We start from the raw sequence: 18,950 nt of genomic DNA, 5'->3' as shown, positions 1-18,950 counted from the left end.
ATTGTACAACAGGCGCTGTGCTAGGCATTGGGAATTCAAAGGCATGTTTCCTTGCCCAGAAAATCCAGACTTGGGAGGAAGCCAGTCTTGTAAACTGATAATTGCATTACAATGTATTGAGTTCACTGTTGGTGTTACCTAGCCTATTATAGAAACACAGGGGAGGGCTCCAAGACTCACATCCAGTATCATTCCTGTTACATCGATAAGCAATTCAATAACAATATTTTGAAGGATTCTATAAGGGAATGAAATCTGAGGAAGTTAACTCTTGTAAGAAGGTCTTTGCTTTGCGTCAGACTTTCAACGCCATCCCTAAAGGCACTGTGATTAATGAGTAATACAAAAGCACAGGGAAAAAAAAAAAAAAAGCACAGGGAATATGAGGTAACCAGATTCAAAGGGGGTGATTTTTGCAGCCCCAAACAGCCTAGCACAGTGACTGGCACATATGAGGCACTCAGCAATCAATCGATTGGTCAAGATTACTGTTTGTTTGTTTTATAAGTGCAGCGTGGTTTGGACTATTAAAGACAAGGTAACTTTTTGCCTTTTGATACAGGTAGCCCTAGCCAGTTCTTGCTGGCTTGTAGAATGATTGTCCCAGGAAATGCTTTCCAGTTTCTTAAGTGTGTAATATCTTTGTGAGTTTACAAGGAGGGGCCCCCTCTTCTTTGCTGGTCTCCCACCAAATCATCCTAAGCTTTGCCTCCCATCCCCACTCACCTGGAGAGAGCAGGCTCTTGCCAAAGCCTTATGTCTTTCAGTATAAGGCTTTTGCTCGCTTTTGCTCATCTGCACCATTTCTATTTTCCCTGAAATCTAAATGATTTCACCTGAAGTTTAAAATAACAGAAGCAGTACCTGCTTTTAAAAAAAAAATTACAGAAGTGAACTTATTCACGATAAAACTTTCAAAAAATAAAAGTGTATGAAAAATGTCCCTCTCCAATTGCCCCTCCCCTTAGGGAACCACTGTTAAAAATGTAAGTTGTTTATCCTTAGAGATTTATCGTAGGCACAGGTAATATTTTCAATATATTGTACCTATATATTGAAATGTATATATACTTTAAATGTATATTAAAGAATATGCATAACATTTATATGCAAATACAATTTTAAATAGATGTTATATACTTTCCCCAAACCATTTTTTTAAAAAAAACATAATACACATTATACTGAAATTTGCTCTTTCCTATTAATGGTATGCCACAGAGATTTCTCCACATCAGTGCATTTAAATCTACCTCATTTCAACAGCTGAATAAACAGGATTTCATTGTATGGCTCTATCAAAATGTACCCGATAGGTATGCTGATGATAGGCATTTCGATTGCTTCCAAGTTTTTGCTATTATACGCTATGCTACAATAAACAGCTTCCTTCACATTGCTCTGAAGATTTGAATAGGAGCGTTTCCTTTTGGTAAATTTGTAAAAGTGCAGTTACGAAGTCAATTGACTTGGGTAGACCAGCTAATAATATTTTTAACTTTCTGCCAATCAGTAGGGGAAAATGTCCCATTTATCTATAATTTGTAAGTTTCATCATTAATAAGGCTTCAGGGCTGTGTGAAATCATTTTGTAAATTATCTATTTATCCTGTGCTTATTAATTTTTTTTCTGTATGTGTTGCAAATATCTTCTCCCAGTGTACCAGTTTTTAAAAAATTTTTTATGATGGTTTCATTCTCCTATGAAATATATCTACATTCGGCTTTTCTGGACCAACAATTCTTTTCCACTGATTTTTGTCACTGGGTTCCAAATATTTTTTATAGCCCTATATATAAAAAATTAAACATCAGCTACCACTGAATATATTTATTCCTAAATTATGTACATGGACCACTGGAAAAAAGTGTATTGTTTTTATTATAAAATATACAAGAGTAGTCATTTTTGAAAACCTGGAATTGAAAAATAAGAATTTCTAATATCTTTCTCCACTATCCAGATGTGCAATCTAGGTGTGCACACCCCACTTTGGAGAACACAGACTTATATTCTCTAATCCTTTGGCAGCACTGTACTATCTTAATCCCCGTGGCTTTATAATATGTTTGATATCTGGTAGGATATTCTCTCTTCATTATTTTTCCTGTAATTTTGTCCTTGGTAAATGTCAAGTTATTCTTCCAGATGAATGTGATCGTCTTTTCAGAACTCCTCCTTCCACACTTCACACTCAAAAAGCTTCTCCTGAATTATTTTATTCTGAATAGTCCTCTTTGTTACCTCCCATAGGTACAATATCTTCTCTTTTCTCCTTGAGAATGTTACTTGCCACTTTGGGGGAAATTTCTTCTACTCTTTGTCTTTTTTTCCTGAGAGTTCCTTTTTGTTTGTTAGTTTGTTTCTGCTTTTGTCTTTGCTTCTTTTGTTAAAGAATTTTGTTCACTGTCTAGATGTCCTTGAATGGCCCTTCCTTTTTAAGAGTGAGGCTGAACCAAGCTAACTGGAAGTCCCATGTGCATGGGCAGAGCTCCTGAGCTTTCTACCTACAAATGATAGAACTGCTACTGATGCCACATGGTTTGTTCTGGCATGAACAGGACTCTTCCCTCTGCCCCCCTGTTCCTTCACTTCTGCCCAGTGCACATGCATGGTGCAGAGGCCAACTTTGTGCTGTGAAGGACGTGTCCAAGGAGCCCCTCCACCCAGAAAGCAGGGCCTCCACCCCAGCCAGCCTGGTGTCCTGCATGATCCGTCTGTCCGGTCCAGCAGAACCCCAAGTGACCCGTGTGCCCTTGCTCTTTTCTCTTATCACAGCCTGTCCTCTTTCTTGTCTTCTTATAACAGGGTGATTCCTTAGCTATTTCTGTTGTATTCTTAAATCTTCTTAAATTCTTCGACAAACTTTAAGCATTTCTCCTTCCCCTATTTCAGTTTTTCTCAATGTTTTTCTTAGCCCCAGTACACCTCAGGGGCATGCAAGTCCCCCTCAATCCAGTGGCTGACTAGGACATTGATTCTCATGGATGCAAAGTGGAGAGAGTCGTGGGGGGAGAGAGAGAGAAGCAAGTGCAGGTCAAAAAGCCTACAGGTGTGTCTGCTCCCACACAGGTCGGGACAGTGCATGCCCTCCAAGTTATTTCTCTGTTCTTTCTTCCTCATTTTGAAACCCACTCATTGGATTTTCTATACAGCATTAGTTCCCAGGTCTTCCACCACAATTTTGTTCGAACAACCTCAATTTGCAAGTAAATGATGGGGCAAGAGGAGTGGTACACTGTAGTAGGATCTTATTATAACATTTCAGATTCTGCCCTGACATTTTCACCATTGCTCTGTTGTATTCTTTTGTTGAAATTACATATATTTTGTTCAGGAGGGGAACGAGAGAAGCACTTTTGTGCAGAATGAGCTGAAATTGTTTTCCAAGTTGTTCCGGAGGTCCTGTTTGCAATGAGGGTTTGGAACTCTGTGCGTTTTATTTTATTATTATTTTTTCAATATCCAGCAAAGATATCTTTTTTCTTTTTATTTATTTATTTTTATTGGAGTATAGTTGCTTTACAATGGTGTGTTAGTTTCTGCTGTACAACAAAGTGAATCAGCTATGTGTATACATATGTCCCCTCCCTTTTAAGGAGGAGGGTGGAAAAGTGGAGGGACCCTGTGCATCTTAGTCATCTGTGTCCTCTCTGCCCTGTCTCTAGATAATCAAGAACTAGTTAGCATTGAATAAGTGGCTCCTCGTAAAAGGTGAATGTTCAGTCCCTTCTCTTTTACAGCAATAGACTAGCGTTTCTTTAACACATCTTTGGTTTTATCTGATTTCCTGTGAAAGGGGAAAGAGGGGCACACGTATTTACAGCAAGGAAGACAAGATTTCATTAAATGTTGGCCTGGATTAATTCATAATGTCACGTTGCTTCTTTGCAGAGAGGGGCTTACCGTTTGAGTTTTTCACCAAATGTTGGCTCCTTAGCCTTCCTTTTGACATCAGCTTGGTTTGACTTTGTATATTTAGGGTATAATATCTTACTTTCAGCCTTTGGGCTTCTCAAGTTGAAAAATGTGTGCTTCATTGTAACTGCTAAGGGTAGCTTGATAGGGTGATGAATGCCTTTTTCCATTTTGCTCTTCTCCAAGATTACTGTGGAAGCATGATTATCGAAGGAGAGGAAGCTCCAGTTGCCTACACGTTGGATGATACCAAACCTGATGGCAGCTATGCCGCCATAATAGGGTAAGGCATGCTTATGGTGGTGTGATGATCTCCCATGTTGACAACGTATTCCTATACTGTTAATAAATATGCCCCAAACTTTGTTCAGTAATTTTTTTCCCAACGTCACTCTTCTCCAAATTCAGCAGTAGGAAAAATCTTATTGCTTTTTAAAAAATAATGTCTCCGAACAAATTAATATTTAGAAAGGAATTAGAATACCAATAACATTTGAAAATTTGTTATACTAGTTTTCTGCTTCATGCTTAACACTGGGGGTTGATATATTCTGGTAACCTATCTTTTGTGAAAACGTGATAGGAAGATTTGACTTAGGGTGTTTCACTAAGAGGGCTTCTTGTGGAGGCTGTGTAGGCATCCATGGTATTTACATGGGATGCTGAGATTTTCCAGGTGCCACTAGAGAGGATCCAAGACCAGCCCAGTTCTCAGCTTGGCAGGGAAGAGCAGCACAGATGGGGGTGTCATGGGTGGTGGTTACCTGGAGCAGCCAAAATTGAGATGGGTCTTAGGATCTGTATGAGTTTATTTCAGAGAGCCAAGGGTCAAAACAGGGAGATCAAAGCTAGTTGGTAAGTTGAAGGCAATCGTAGGGCTAGAAATGGAGGCGGATTCTAAAAGGCTGGGCACTAGGGAGATACCATCTTGAAGACAGAACCAAAGAGAAAGGGCTGGATGAAAATGGAAAGTCTCAGACACATCTTAGATAGACCTTTGAGACCCAGGGCATATTCCTATTGAACATCAGCCTTGCAGGGGGAGATGGGTCAGTCATGGTATTATCCCAGGCAAAAATTATGGCCAGTCATCTGTTTTGAGTCTCTTGAATCCCTAAAACTAGAAGGTGCCTTTTAGTGTCAGGAATGTAACTGGGAAATAGTTAAAACATGGAACATAAAATTATATAGTGTATGATTTGTTTCTTCTGGTTCACTTTTAACCTGTACACTAGGCACATGTGTAGCTATAGAAATGAGGCCAGGATGAAAGCAGCCATTGATTTCCCTTCCTTTTTCTTGTTTGTATGTTTTAGATTTATTCTTGCCCACAAAGCCAGAAAACTGACCCGTCTTACCAAAGAGGAAAGGTAGGGGAAAAAAAGTACCTCTTCTTTCTTCCCTCCCTCTCTCTCTCCCTCCCTCACTCCTCCCTTATTTCCTCTGCCCCTCTCTCCCTTCATGCCCCCCTCTGTACTCCATCTCCCTTTCTTTCCTCCTTCTTTTCTTCTTTCTACCCACTTTCAACTTTGCTTAACTTTTAAACTTAAAGACTGCTTAATACTATGTGTATTCCCAACACAACATGTCTGTTATGTTCATTATGAGGGTCTTGTATAAAGGCACAATGCTGATAACTGAAGAACCAAGCATTCGAAATAATATTTATTGAGTTTATCGTACATAAGATGCCATGCAAGGAGCTATGGAGGATACAAAAATGGATATAGCCCAGGAGCTGAAATTTTACTTGGGGAGGAGATAACCAGGTAGACAAATGACCGCATCGCAGGGCAGTCTGCAGTATATCCTGCATGAATGATGCATAACTATTACAGATTATAGGTACAGAAGGACTAGTTTCTCTGGAGGTGGCAATTTCTTTCAGCGATTAGTATTCACCACTACCAATTATTTATTCCCACACCACCACTGATAACATATTTACCAACTAAGAGCCCCTGAATTACGTTATGGCACATTCCTTACCCTCACAACCCTGCACCCTCCCCCCCACCGTTAGCATGCTGCTTTATGACTATTGCCATCACTGTGCTTGGCCAGGGCTATGGAAGTCTGACTGACCCACTCACTAAAAAAATGTCCCCACTAGAATATTAACATCCACGAAGGTAGGAAGTTTTGTCTGGTGGGTTCACTGCTGGATCTCCAGTGCCTAGAACAGTGCCTGGGACAGATCTTTTCCCAATTTGTCTTTTGATCATATTTATGGCTTATCCATTTTATACTATAATAAAAGTTTAACTTTTTATAAAGTTAGGTTGATCAGTTTTTAAAATCATTGCTTCCAAATGGTCTATCATGCATAGAAAAGACTTTCCCATTCCAAGGTTATGTTTTAAATTACCCATTTTCCATTACTTTTCTGGTTTCATCTATTATGTGTAAATCTTTGATCCTTCTGAAATATATTTTGGTGTAAGAAGTCACATAGGAGTCCAACTTTGTTTCTTTCATGGGTAGCCATTTGTCCCAGTGCCATTTTATTGAATAATCTTTTTGTCATGGGTTTAGAATACCCACCTTTATGATTCTAAATTCCCTTATGTATTTGATTCTATTCCTGAATTTAATTTTCTTTACTCTGTCTGACTGTTCCTCTGCTTGTGCCAAACTAGTCCATTTATGTAAAAACAAATTAGAAAGAAACAAAGAAGGAAAAAAATGAGAGAGAGAGAGAGAGAGAGAGATGGTGGAGGGAGAGAAAGAAGGAAGGAGGGATGGAAGAGAGGGAAGAAGGGCGGGGAAATTAGGCATTTGCATATACTTTTGTTTGTAGAAAGAGCTCCTGGGTTTAAAATAATAATAGGGATTTCCCTGGTGGTGCAGTGGTTAAGAATCCGCCTGCCAAAGCAGGGGGCACGGGTTTGAGCCCTGGTCCGGGAAGATCCCACATGCCGCGGAGCAACTAAGCCCGTGAGCCACAACTACTGAAGCCCGCGCGCCGCAACTACTGAAGCACGCACGCCGCAACTACTGAAGCCCGTGCGCCTAGAGCTCGTGCTCCGCAACAAGAGAAGCTACCGCAATGAGAAGCCTGCGCACAGCAACAAAGACCCAATGCAGCCAAAAGTAAATAAGTAATTTTAAAAAAATACACTTAAAAAAAATAAAAAATAAAAAAAAATAATAATAATACTTTTGAAATCATTGGCCTAACTCTAAATCACCTGTAAGATCCCCTTTAACAATACTATTCTATAAAAATCAGAATGGAAATAAGTCTAATCTCATACCTTAACTGACTAATTATAACTTTTGGCTTACATCCAATTCCCCCATAAGACTAAATTTCTTAAGAGCTACCATTTATTGAGCATTTATTACGTATGTACCAGTTATTGAGCTGGGAACTTTATATGCTCTATATCAGTGGTTCTCAAACATAATCACCTGGAAGGTTTGTGAAAACACAGTTGCCACCACTGCTGTTTCTGAGTTAGAAGGTCTGGGATGAGGTCTGAGAATTTGCATTTCTAACAAGTTCCCGGGTGATGCAGCCGCTGTTGCTGGTCCTGAGACCACATTGTTTTACCATCATTAGTGAAAAAAATCAGGTGAGTTTGTTGATAAAACTAACTGTCAGAGAGTTTAAGTAACCTGCTCAAGACCTCATAGCATGGAAGAGGCAGAAGCAGAATTCGAAGCTTTTCCTGCTCCACTTTGCCCATTTCCTCTTAGTGGGATGGGGAGAGAAAGGAAGGTGAGCAAGAATCAAGTCTCAGTGCTCCCAGATTTAAGATATTGGAACTAGAACAAGGTGCCTTGTTTTGAAAAATTGAAATGAAATGTCAAGTGGAAGCAATAGCTCAGAATCTTTTTGAATGATGGGAATCATAGGTACATCTTTGACTTTTTCTTCCTTCTTCATTTTCACTTATTTTTCCCCCTCTCTTCCCATAGGTTGAAGAAACTTTGTGACCTCTATGCAAAAGTTCTGGGCTCACAAGAAGCTTTGCACGTAAGGCTTCCCAACCCTTCCCTAAGGGAGAGAGATCTTGCTTTGTTGTCAGGGGGCTAGCAGGGATGGGCTTGTGCAAGTAGGGCCCTAGAGCTCATGTTTTCCCTGATCTATTCTCAGAGGAGTCTGCACCAGAGTTGGTAAACTTATGAGTTGTCCCAGAGAGTATGGGCCCTGGCTGTGCTAGTGGCAGCTTAGGGACCCTGCAACACTGATGTGTTTTAGGTGGTACTACCCTTGTCCCTGAGTTCAGAGCTCTTCCTGTAGCAGGGAAGACATGCTGATTGGCTCAAGGTGAGCCCTGTCAGCTGAGTTTCCTAGACATCTTGGCAGGTAGCCTGAGGAAGCTGTGATCTTCAAATTCAAAGTAGTTCCCTTCCCCACTGGGTGGTTAAAGGTGGGATGGGATGGGTAGGGAGGCAGTGCGGTAGGGGCATTTGGTGAGAGTCAAAGGGCCCAAAGTGCCCATAACCAGTAGCCATAACGACCTCCTTCATCAATATTTAAAACAATGAACCGACATTCTCATTCCATTCACCAGACTGCTGGGTTTTAATGTTTTGACACGGATTACATCACCTTTTGAAAGCTATTATTAAATCCAGTTATCCGTGCAGCACTTGAAGACAATGGAAAAGGATGTCCAAATGAGCAGTTAAAGCATGAGAAAAATCTAATAAAGGGGCTGAGAATGTTTAACTTGTTAAGCCTCTTAAATCCAAATCTCTGCAGTGCACGCCATGACCTAGTTGAACAGCTACATGGCTTCATCTTATCCCCCAAACACTTACTTTGCTCAGCTTTGCAGTGGCTTGCTTCCTCCTAGTCAAGTTGTTGTGGCTTTTGAATTTGTCATTTTTGTTCATCCTTTTAAAGCAAGAGTTACTTGTTACAGGTGAAACACATGCTCTTGAAGGTTTGGGGGATTCCTCCTCAGTAAATGAACAAGAATGATGAATTGATTGGTTTGGAGAGAAACATAATAATAATGAAGAATGTGTTTTGTTTCATTTTTTGCTTTCATATACCATTTAACAAGTTTAAATATAAGCATAGCCTCTGGGCACAAGCGTAATATGAGTGAGGTAGCAAGACCCAAAGTATATACACATTAAAAATTAATCCTACCACAGCTGCTAAAATTGACTGGTCTTTCTGTTTAAATATTCGGTTCAAGATATTTCTCCCTGGTAGATACTCGAACTTTTTTGAAGTTACGTTCTGAGACACCCTCAGGCTGAGGCAGTGCAGAACTGAGGATTCTCCGACAACCTGTGAGATGGTTGTCCAGGGAACCCCAGTGGGAGGGGAAAGCAACTGTGCTCAAGTTCCCAAAAAGTTGATCATTTTTAATATGGGAAAGTCTCTTTTCCTAAGAAGAATGTGGATGATTAATTGCTGGTGATAAAAATGAGTTGGTCCTGGGAATTCCTGGCCATCCAGTGGTTAGGACTCCGAGCTCTCACTGCTGAGGGACCAATCCCTGGTACGGGAACCAAGATCCCACAAGCCACAAGGCACGGCCAAAAAAAGAAAAAGAAAAAAGCGAGTTGGTCCTGCTGTTGTTTGCTCTTGGCATAGAGATGGGCACTTGCTTTGGTGTTTGTCCTGGGAGCAAGGAAAGGTGAAAGATGAAATCTGATCGGCTGGCTGGAGACAGCCAGAGAAGGATGCCCGCGAGATGGTTGTTACCCTCAGATGCAGAGAGGGAAGAGGGCCGGGCCTGAGGCATCAGAGCAACTTACACGCCTCAGACAGGGCCTCGTGCTTTGTAGATAGGATTTGTTACAAATGACTATCCGAAGTCCCATGTGTGACTGCAAATTTTTAAAACAAAACATCTTTTCCAAATCTATCTTTATGCTCACATTTTTCTCTTAAGACTTGCCATGTTGATTTATCTTTTCAAAATAATACCTAATGATAACACTTATATTTAGCTATTGTAATAAAGAGCTTGAACTTTGCAAAATCTCAGCTAATGTTTTGCCTGTTCATGGCAAAAACACATTTTTCAGACCAATAGTTGCCTGCATCGCCATCAACAGAAGGGCCTACATCCCATGAAAACATTAATTCGTCTGTTCTAACTTCTCTTAACAAAGTTGACTTGCATGAAGAACATGAATCTGGTCATTCTTTTTCCTTAACAGGCATGCTTTTCTACTTTCTTCATCCTCCTTACTCCAGTAAGCATAAATCCCTTTTTAAACTCGTCTTGAAACCATTAGGCACTAAAAACTTCTTAATACGTAAGGCCAATTTAAACATAGAGCTAGACAATTGCAGCTTATGAACAGTACCTGGGACATGAATGAACCAAGTGAGAAAACTTTCTAAGTCAGAATTTCTTAGAAGTCTATTACCAAGGACATTTACCTGCCCAAAGTCCTATCTCTAAAAACATCGGCATAATAAGGCTCTATTTCAGACAATTACTGATTCTCCAATATGAAGTCTACTGGACTGTGTTTGATTGATTCGAGACTAGATTGCTTCCTTTGAGTCTCCTTTGAGTTTTTGTCACTCTGCCTTGCAGCCGGTGCACTATGAAGAGAAGAACTGGTGCGAGGAGCAGTACTCCGGGGGCTGCTACACGACCTACTTCCCCCCTGGGATCATGACTCAATATGGAAGGTAGAGTAAAAGTGGGCTCAGTTCTAACTGAAATTCCCTGAATCTGAGTCCATAACTCTAAGAAGGTTCGTGTAGCTCTTCTCCCCTGTTCCTTGTAAATGCTGAAAAAAAAATCCCCAAATCCCCAATTTCCTTTGGATCTTGTGAATCTCACTAATGAAGTCATTATAATTCTGCATCGTGGTGGTGCCCTTGACTCTTAATTCCTCTGAAGGAGCAATCCCAATCAATAGAACCAAAGAAGGTGGCAGCATAAGAACAGGAATTTAGATAGAGGGTTCACTTATATTGTCAGAAGAAGTGTCTTTCTAGTGAGTTTAGGGCTCGGTGGAACTTCCTCAATGGTCACTGTATAAGTGCCAACATGGGTACAGCATTATAAAAGCAAATCGTGTTCTAGACTGGGGGTAAAGGGACTTGGGTTCCACCCCCTGATTCTACCAATAACCAACTTTGTCATCCTGGACAGGTCACTTCTCCTCTCTGGACCTCACTTTCCTTAGCAGGTGTATGAGAAAGCACAAGACGGCATACAGTAGACAAGAATCAGTATGTTAATAAGAGCATAAGTTATTTTTAACATCTTCATTGAGATATAATTCACATACCATACAATTCACCCATTCGAAGTGCATAATTCAATGGTTTCTAGCATTTACAGTGTTGTGCAGCCAAGTATGACTCATTGGTGTTTAGTTCATTGTATTTGATGACAACAACAAGGTATGAATTAATAATGTAGTAGTAATTATTATGACCATGAAAGTAATACTAAACGAAGCAATCATTTAATGCCAAGAGCTCAATCTAAACAAAATAGGAAATGTAGAGTAATGAGTAAGGCTGAGTATGCAACAAAAAAAGGGTGTTAGTAAATGTAAATGGCTAATCAATCTGTTTGTGAAAACCAGTCAAAGAAGGATTAAAACCTGCTTGTGAGAGGATACATAATGGCTTTGGTGACCACTTTCCTCATCTTCCTGAAGATGGCAAAATACCATCTATGAGATCATTCAGAGGGTGCCGCCTGATTAGCTACTGGTCATTAAGTTAATTTTTGGATATGCTGATTGTAGAATATGTCAATAGTAATTGTTTCAGTCAGCACTTATTGGCCAAGTGCCAACTGTTTGCCAAGCACTCTGCTGAAAACTTCAATATATAGGCAGACCTCGAAGATATTGTGAGTTCGGTTCCAGACTACTGCAATAAAGCGAGTCACACAAAATTATTTTCTTTTGGTTGCCCAGTGCGTATAAAAGTTATGTTTACATTATACTGTAGTCTATTGAGTGTGCAAGAGCATTATGTCTAAAAAAATGTACATATCTTAATTAAAAAATACTTTGTTGCTAAGAAATGCTAACCATCATCTGACAAGGCAGGGTTGCCACAAACCTTCAATTCGTGAAAAAAAAAATGCAATATTTGCGAAGCACAATAAAGCAAAGCACAACAAAACAAAGTTTGCCTGTACCAAGATAAGCCCTCCCTGCTGTAAAGGAGCTGACGGTGTTAGGAGGTAGGGTAGGGATGGGGAGAGGAGAGAATATCAAACATTGACTCAAACATACTATGGTAAGTACTCTAAGAATAGAGGGGCGTGAAAATGCCATGGGGACCCAGGGAGGGATGGGCTAGCCTTACCTAGAGAAAGCTGAGAAGGCTTCATAATACACATACCACCTGAGAATTGTAGAAGGCAGAGAAAGGCTACTGGGGAATGTATTCTAGGCAGACGGAACCATATATGAGCAAACGCTTCCTACAGGAATCTAACAAGTTCTTGGAATGTCTGGGGAAAAGTTACACGGCTGGGCCCTATGGGTGATTTTGAGGATAGAATAGAGAGTAAGAAAGGCAGATAGGATCCTTTGCTTCATAAAACACATTTAGGAATACAAAACTTAACCTCTCAACAGAGAAAGACCATCAGTTTTGTGATGTGATTAGATTTCTGACCACGGGGTAGCTAGTTTCATGCTCAATCCCATAAGGAGTGTCAGGAAAATGCCTTTGGAGCCATGGGGTCAGTGGGGGGCGGGGCTGGGGGGGAAGGGCACTCACCTGCACTAGCCTGACTCTGACCACATGAAAGAAGCAAGATAAACCCCATCATATCAGGCATTTGTGGTGACATGGCAGCGCCCTCCTTCATCTTTATTCCTTCTCAGGGCCATGTTTCAGGCTTCATGTGACTAGCTTCAATTTGTAGGGTAGAAACTGAGGCAGAGCATATCTTAGTGACGTACCTCTGAATCCAAGCAAGGACAACTGGCCCGCAGGGATTCCCTTGACCTTTCAGGTCCATGACGTTTGGGATACTGCAAGGAATTTTATCTTCATGGCCTAGAAAGTACACAGTAAATGTTCTGCTTCCAAATGGAAGACAGAGGACAGTATTGACAGTACAACTCTAGTAAAAAAATAAACTCACATTTCTTAAGGTTTTTTACTTTAAGAAATGAGTGTTTATTTCTTAGACAAATATTGGGTTGGATTTTTCTGTAAGATGTTATGAAAACCCGAATGAACTTTTTGGTCAACCCAATATTTTAGTGATTAAGTGGTAAAACACATAAGGAAATATTTTACTCCACCCAGCCACAAGAAGTATACATGGAAATATCCTATGGTGTCTATTCCCTCACCTGCACGAGAAACGGCAGGGATTTTTCTTCCCCAGTTTTGGGGCTTTCTTTTTCCCCAAAGGAAGAAGATTTCCACATGACAAGTGGAGGGAAGATATCTTTGCCTGTTTGAAATAAATTCTTGGTTTTTACATTTTTACATTCCAGTAGTCAGCATGATTAATTCTCTAAGCCTTTATTCTCTCTTCTAATATTTAATTCCAGGATTTGGCCAGGCCTCCCAGAGGTTTCCAATTTGGGTTCCGTCTGTTTAATGAACATTGAAAAAGCAAAATTACCTTCTCTTGCCGAGAACCCTTCCTGAATACGCTTAGGCTGTCCAGCCCATGCTGGCTATGAATAATTCCAGATTATGCTATGTATTATTATCGGCATTCTAGTATTCTATAGTATCTTCTATTCTCCTCCCCTTTTTTTGCTTGATGGCAACAATAAGGGTAGGTGAAGGAAAACCCACCAATTCAAGCCAACTTATTTGATTGTCTGTAAAAGGCCCAGTGGTATACAGTGTTGACTAAGACAGAGCCTGGATGTTAGCTCTGGACATCCACATCCATTATCTGGAATATAATGGAAACCTGGAATAGGATGAATAATGACATGTTGATGGCGCTTCCCTTATGGTATTTTTGTCAGGGTAACAACAAACGGCCCCTCGTAGAAACTAAGTGCTGTGACACTCTGTCCTTTTGTGTAGCATATGGGCACTCTTTGTTAACTAGTGATGATGATGATACGCTAGGAAAAATATATAGCATAAAGACAGAGACTTTGACATCTGGTCGACCTAGTTCAACTCCTAGCTCTGCAATTTTCTAGCAAGTGGGTCTTGGCAAGTCAGCACACATTTCTCTAAGCCTCAGTTTCCTCATGTGTAAAATGGGATAATGGATAATTGTAGCTATGCCATGGAGTTCTTTAAAAACATTTAAAAAATAATTCAATAGAGGGAGGATGTATAACCAAGTGGTTAAGACTGTGGGCTCTGGAGTCAGATGACCTGGATTCAAATACCGGCTCTGCTACTTACTAGCTATGACCTAGAGTAAATTACTTTGTCTTTGTTGCTGGTTAGATTCCCCAGCAAAGCAGACTCTGAAGCAAAGATGAGCATATAGGATATGTACTAGGGAGAGCCTAGGCATCAACATCTGTGGAAGGGAGAGGAAGGAAGCAGGAGTGGGCAGAGAGAGAAGTTGAGTTTCTCCCAGTGAAGTTCCAGTGAAGACCTCAGCTGACCCTTCAGGGAGCTCTAGGGCTAAGATGGCCCTTCAGAAATGTCCCAAGTTGGGGCGAGGGGTCAGGTTTTTATAGCCCTGTGATGATCAGTCACTGGATGCAATTGCTGCTGGAAGGAGGCATGACCTTGAACCAGGCAATTTTCTTTAGTGGAGGCAATTGCCAAAGAGGGCTGACATCAGAAGGCCATCTTCCTGCAGCACTTCCAGCACCTGGGAATAAGCCCTTCCTGTTTTTTTGTTTTTACTGTATGATTCCATTTATATAAAATACTCGAAAATGCAAACTAATCTATAGAGACAGAAAGCAGATCAGTGGTTGACTGGGGAGGGGGGCCTGGAATGGGCCAAGAGCAGGGAGGAACAGCAAGGTCCTTCATTTTTGAAGGGAGGTCTAGGCAGGGCACCACAATGTCCACCACAGCCTCTGTACCTCCATATTCTCACCTGCAAAATGGGGGTTTTAATCATACTGACCTCATATGGTTGTGGTAAAGATTACTGCACTTAGAAGAGTGTTTGGCGCCCCCCCCCCAAATGTTAACTGTTATAATTTAATGCAGTGAAACTCTTCACACTGGTAGAGCTAAGTGCTCAAGGAATGGTGGTTTTGGAGCCATAGTCATACTCACAGATTTGTTAAATGTTACTAATAGAAAAGGTTTTAAAAATTATTGGATCATGCCCCTTAGGAGATGGGGAAGCCAGAGCTCAGTGAGAGGAAGTGATTTGCCAAGTTCATTGGTGGAATGACCAGGTGGGAAACTGGGGGCACGTGTCCCCTCGCTCAAAGTTGGTGAACCAGCTATCCATGACCGGGCATATGCAGTCCCTCACTTTACATATGTGAAGCAAATACTTATTTTACCTCCATTGATGTCAGTCCCTTTACCTGTAAGCTCTTGGTGCAGGAGTGAACTTTGGCTTTTATTCCATTTTGTCTGTGACAAAGATCATGTAAGAACTGGAGGAACTCATGAACATTATTCCAAAATTGCCAATGGACTTCCTGACATTTAGAGTCTGAGGAAACGGACCAGCCTTGGTCTTTGTGGGAAGGCTCTCCTCTGGCTCTCTGAGACTGACCACTTTTATCTCTTTGCTTTGCTTTCAAGGGTTCTACGCCAGCCAGTGGGCAGGATTTACTTCGCAGGCACGGAGACTGCTACACACTGGAGTGGCTACATGGAGGGGGCTGTGGAGGCCGGGGAGAGAGCAGCCCGAGAGGTAAGGCCTAGGGTCACGGGCTGTGGGGAAGGAAGCAACTCATGGGCCTGACAAACAGGTTAAATATGTCTGAGATCCTGGGAGCCAATTCCCCATGAACCCCCATCTGAAGGACAATGAAACACCTTTTTAACAGTAGTCTCAGGTGAAATGAACACCTTAACCCAAAAGTAACAATGAGTCCAAGGTAAAAAGAGTCCATGGGGCAAAAGATCACCATGGCTATACTTGAGAGATAACCTAGGTCTAATATTATAGAACCAAACATGTTTACACTAGGATTCAGAATTCATTTATATATTTTCCGACAGTTTCTCTGATCTCATCCCTATTAAGGCGTGTTCACGGCTATTAAAATTTATGGTGAGTCTAATGGTTGGACCTTCTTATGCTATAGATGGAAGACCTTTTGGACCTTTTCAAAGGTTCAGTGGACTACACTGGCTTTTACCCTGGTGTTTTTGACGGATATCCCAAAAGACATTGTTAGTCCTTTATTTAAAGAGCAGATTAGGAGAAAGTTGGTGTCATTTTTGTTATTCACCAAGATGCGCTTTCTTTTCAGATCCTGCATGCCATGGGAAAGATCCCAGAGGATGAAATCTGGCAGCCCGAGCCAGAGTCTGTGGTACGTTATATTTTATATCATGAATTTCAATCTCTTTCCTCTAAAAACAATTACTTGCGAATAGAACACACTTGTATATATTCGCAGACCTTCCCCTAAGTGATTCAACCCATGAATGTTTAAAGAGATGCCACGGGTTAGGGCAGAGGTGAGGGATTTAGAAGAACTTTGATAAATTTGAGCTGCCACATGCCTTGCAGATTATTAGGAAAAAATTAATTATTTTTTGGTCGGATGAGATATTACTCAGAGAGTTCTAGACTTATTAAGAACTCAATAAATGTCTGTTGAATAAATCTCTAACCTGGTGATAGGGGGGAGGAAATGAAAGGAAGATATGTCAGTATCCCCTGTCTGGGGACAAAGGAGTGGAATGAAATGGAGCAGATTTAGGTTAAAAATGCATTTTCAATATACCTATCATTTTGTAATAAAACCCCAGGAAATTTTCCTGCCTGGAAGGAAGTACACACGTCATAGAGGACAAGGGTCCAAAAGGTCAAAGTTATTCGTCTGTCAAGTGTAAGGTTAAAAACAGTAGCCTGGCCACTCCAAAGTCATTCTCTTAGTGCTTCTTTCAGAGATGGGATTGAGGACTGAGTGGACCACAGATGCATCCACTCAGCAAATATTTATTGTGCACCGGCTTTGCATCAGCCACTGGGATAATGGTACAGCAGCGCTTTCAGAGCTCAGCATGTGGTGGGGAGAACAGAAGATAACAAAAAAGCCCACGTGCCATGAAGATGACACGCTGAGAATGTAAAAAGAGGGGGTCATCTTAGTTTGGGGACACTGGAAAGGCTCCCGAAGGCAGTGAGGTATAAACTGAGACTTGAAGTTAGTGGTCAGAATTAGTTAAGTAAAGGGCCCGGTGGGGAACGGGGAATGAATGTTCTGAGCAAAGGGAATGTGCTGTTTCATGGCCTAGAGGTTGGCAAGTGTGAGTCACGTTCGGAGAACTGGAAGAAATACAGACTTTCTGGAGCGAAGTGCATAAGCCCTGTACTGACACCAAATATTCTCTGAACCCAGGATGTCCCTGCGAAGCCCATTACCACCACCTTCTTGGAGAGACATTTGCCCTCCGTGCCCGGCCTGCTGAGGCTGATTGGATTGACCACCATCTTGTCAGCAACTGCTCTTGGCTACCTGGCCCACAAAAGGGGGCTACTTGTGCGGGTCTAAAGAGAGGGCATCTGTAAGCACACCCTCTTGTGCTTCTATTTGGTGTGTGGGTTTGGGGAAGGAGTTGTAACAAAGTTCCATGAAGACACAAAGAATGTAGAGTGAAGTGGGGAGCATGACGATAAGTCAGACTTCCGACCACAGGAAAACAATATCTCTTTCTCCATTTTGATCCCTGTGTATTGTCTAGTACCTAGCTTAGCACTCTGTCTCACCCATTTCCAAGTTCACTGGTCTCAGAATCTTTACAGTAGTTAAAGAGGCGTGTTAAAGGTCCTTGCTATCCTACAGTATACATTGCCCAGGCACAAAAATCTAGCTTTTTCCTACCTCTGTGGTTTTGTGCTTGTCCTTCCTCTTACCTGTAAGGTCCACATCTTCCAAGATCTCTGCATTTGTCCTTAGAATCCTGTATTGTTACAGCTGGAAGAACTTAGACACCACCTTGTCCTTACTTTCTATTTTAGAGTTGAGCAAACTGAAGCCAAGAGAGGTGGGACTTCATTGCCCAAGGTCCACAATAAGCCACTGATATTTTGTTGGCTAGAACACAGGTCCATTGCTTTATCCCATTTCCCAGGATGAATTTCCCAATCACCCTCTCTACTCCCTGCCATGGTCGCTGATCGTGTCCCCTTGTGTGGGTTTACTCTGTACTAAGTTGTTTTGTGCTGCTCAGTATATTTCCTTAAGTCTTACTGTCTTGGGCCGTGTGTCTTCAGCTCATTTTAATTTTTTTGAGGGTAGAAGTCTTGTCTTTTCTTCCTCTTGTATCCTCCCTTGTATCTGGATATGAAGGTTAGTACACATTTGGGTAATTAAAAATAAAGTTGATTGACCAGATGTCTGTTGCCTTTTCTTTGTGGGTAATGACTTTCAAGGGTTTTGACAAATCAAATCAAGATCCAGTATTAGGTATATAATTGTGGCTTAAAAGCATTGAGTCAAAATTTCCTTGAAGCTCAGATGATGCATGCATTTGGATTGTGTGATCCATCATGGGTGGTGTCTATGTGAGCACTTGGTAAATGATTTATAATGATATCATAAGGATGCTAAAAGACACAGCTCCTTGCTTTCACCCCCTCTGCCCCCGAAAAAAGGCTGTCAAAATAATTGACATATTAATAAGTAAGATGCTTTAACTATGAAGACAATTATAATATTTCAGTTGACCTTTCATATTCCTTATCAGTGCAAAGCTTTTTACTAGGTACACTCATTAATTTAAAACCATAGTTCCACAGTCCATTAAATCCTATTTGAACTACTTTTTAAATGAGATCATCATTTCAAAGTAGTCATACCTCTCAACTCCCAAGATCAGTTTTTATCAGGATATATATATATTTTTTAACATCTTTATTGGAGTATAATTGCTTTACATTGTTGTGTTAGTTTCTGCTTTATAACAAAGTGAATCAGCTATACATATACATATATCCCCATATCCCCTCCCTCTTGCGTCTCCCTCCCACCC

General features: G+C 41.0%; 1 protein-coding gene across 1 annotated transcript in view; it reads left to right on the top strand.

Annotated features, from left to right (window-relative positions):
• Positions 1 to 18,313, top strand: part of MAOB (monoamine oxidase B) — a 110,601-nt gene extending 92,288 nt beyond the window's left edge. The window contains exons 9-15 of the mRNA XM_068532572.1: positions 4,106 to 4,202; positions 5,236 to 5,289; positions 7,844 to 7,901; positions 10,441 to 10,538; positions 15,543 to 15,654; positions 16,220 to 16,282; positions 17,318 to 18,313. Coding sequence (XP_068388673.1) covers positions 4,106 to 4,202; positions 5,236 to 5,289; positions 7,844 to 7,901; positions 10,441 to 10,538; positions 15,543 to 15,654; positions 16,220 to 16,282; positions 17,318 to 17,470 — 635 coding nt within the window. The 3' untranslated portion in view covers positions 17,471 to 18,313. The remainder of the gene's footprint in view (positions 1 to 4,105; positions 4,203 to 5,235; positions 5,290 to 7,843; positions 7,902 to 10,440; positions 10,539 to 15,542; positions 15,655 to 16,219; positions 16,283 to 17,317) is intronic.
• The last annotated feature ends 637 nt before the right edge of the window (positions 18,314 to 18,950 follow it).

Source organism: Eschrichtius robustus, chromosome X (genome assembly GCF_028021215.1).
Source record: "Eschrichtius robustus isolate mEscRob2 chromosome X, mEscRob2.pri, whole genome shotgun sequence".
In the NCBI taxonomy this organism is placed as follows: domain Eukaryota; kingdom Metazoa; phylum Chordata; class Mammalia; order Artiodactyla; family Eschrichtiidae; genus Eschrichtius; species Eschrichtius robustus.
Note: the sequence above shows the minus strand (reverse complement) of the source record. Positions and strands in the feature narration are given on the sequence as shown.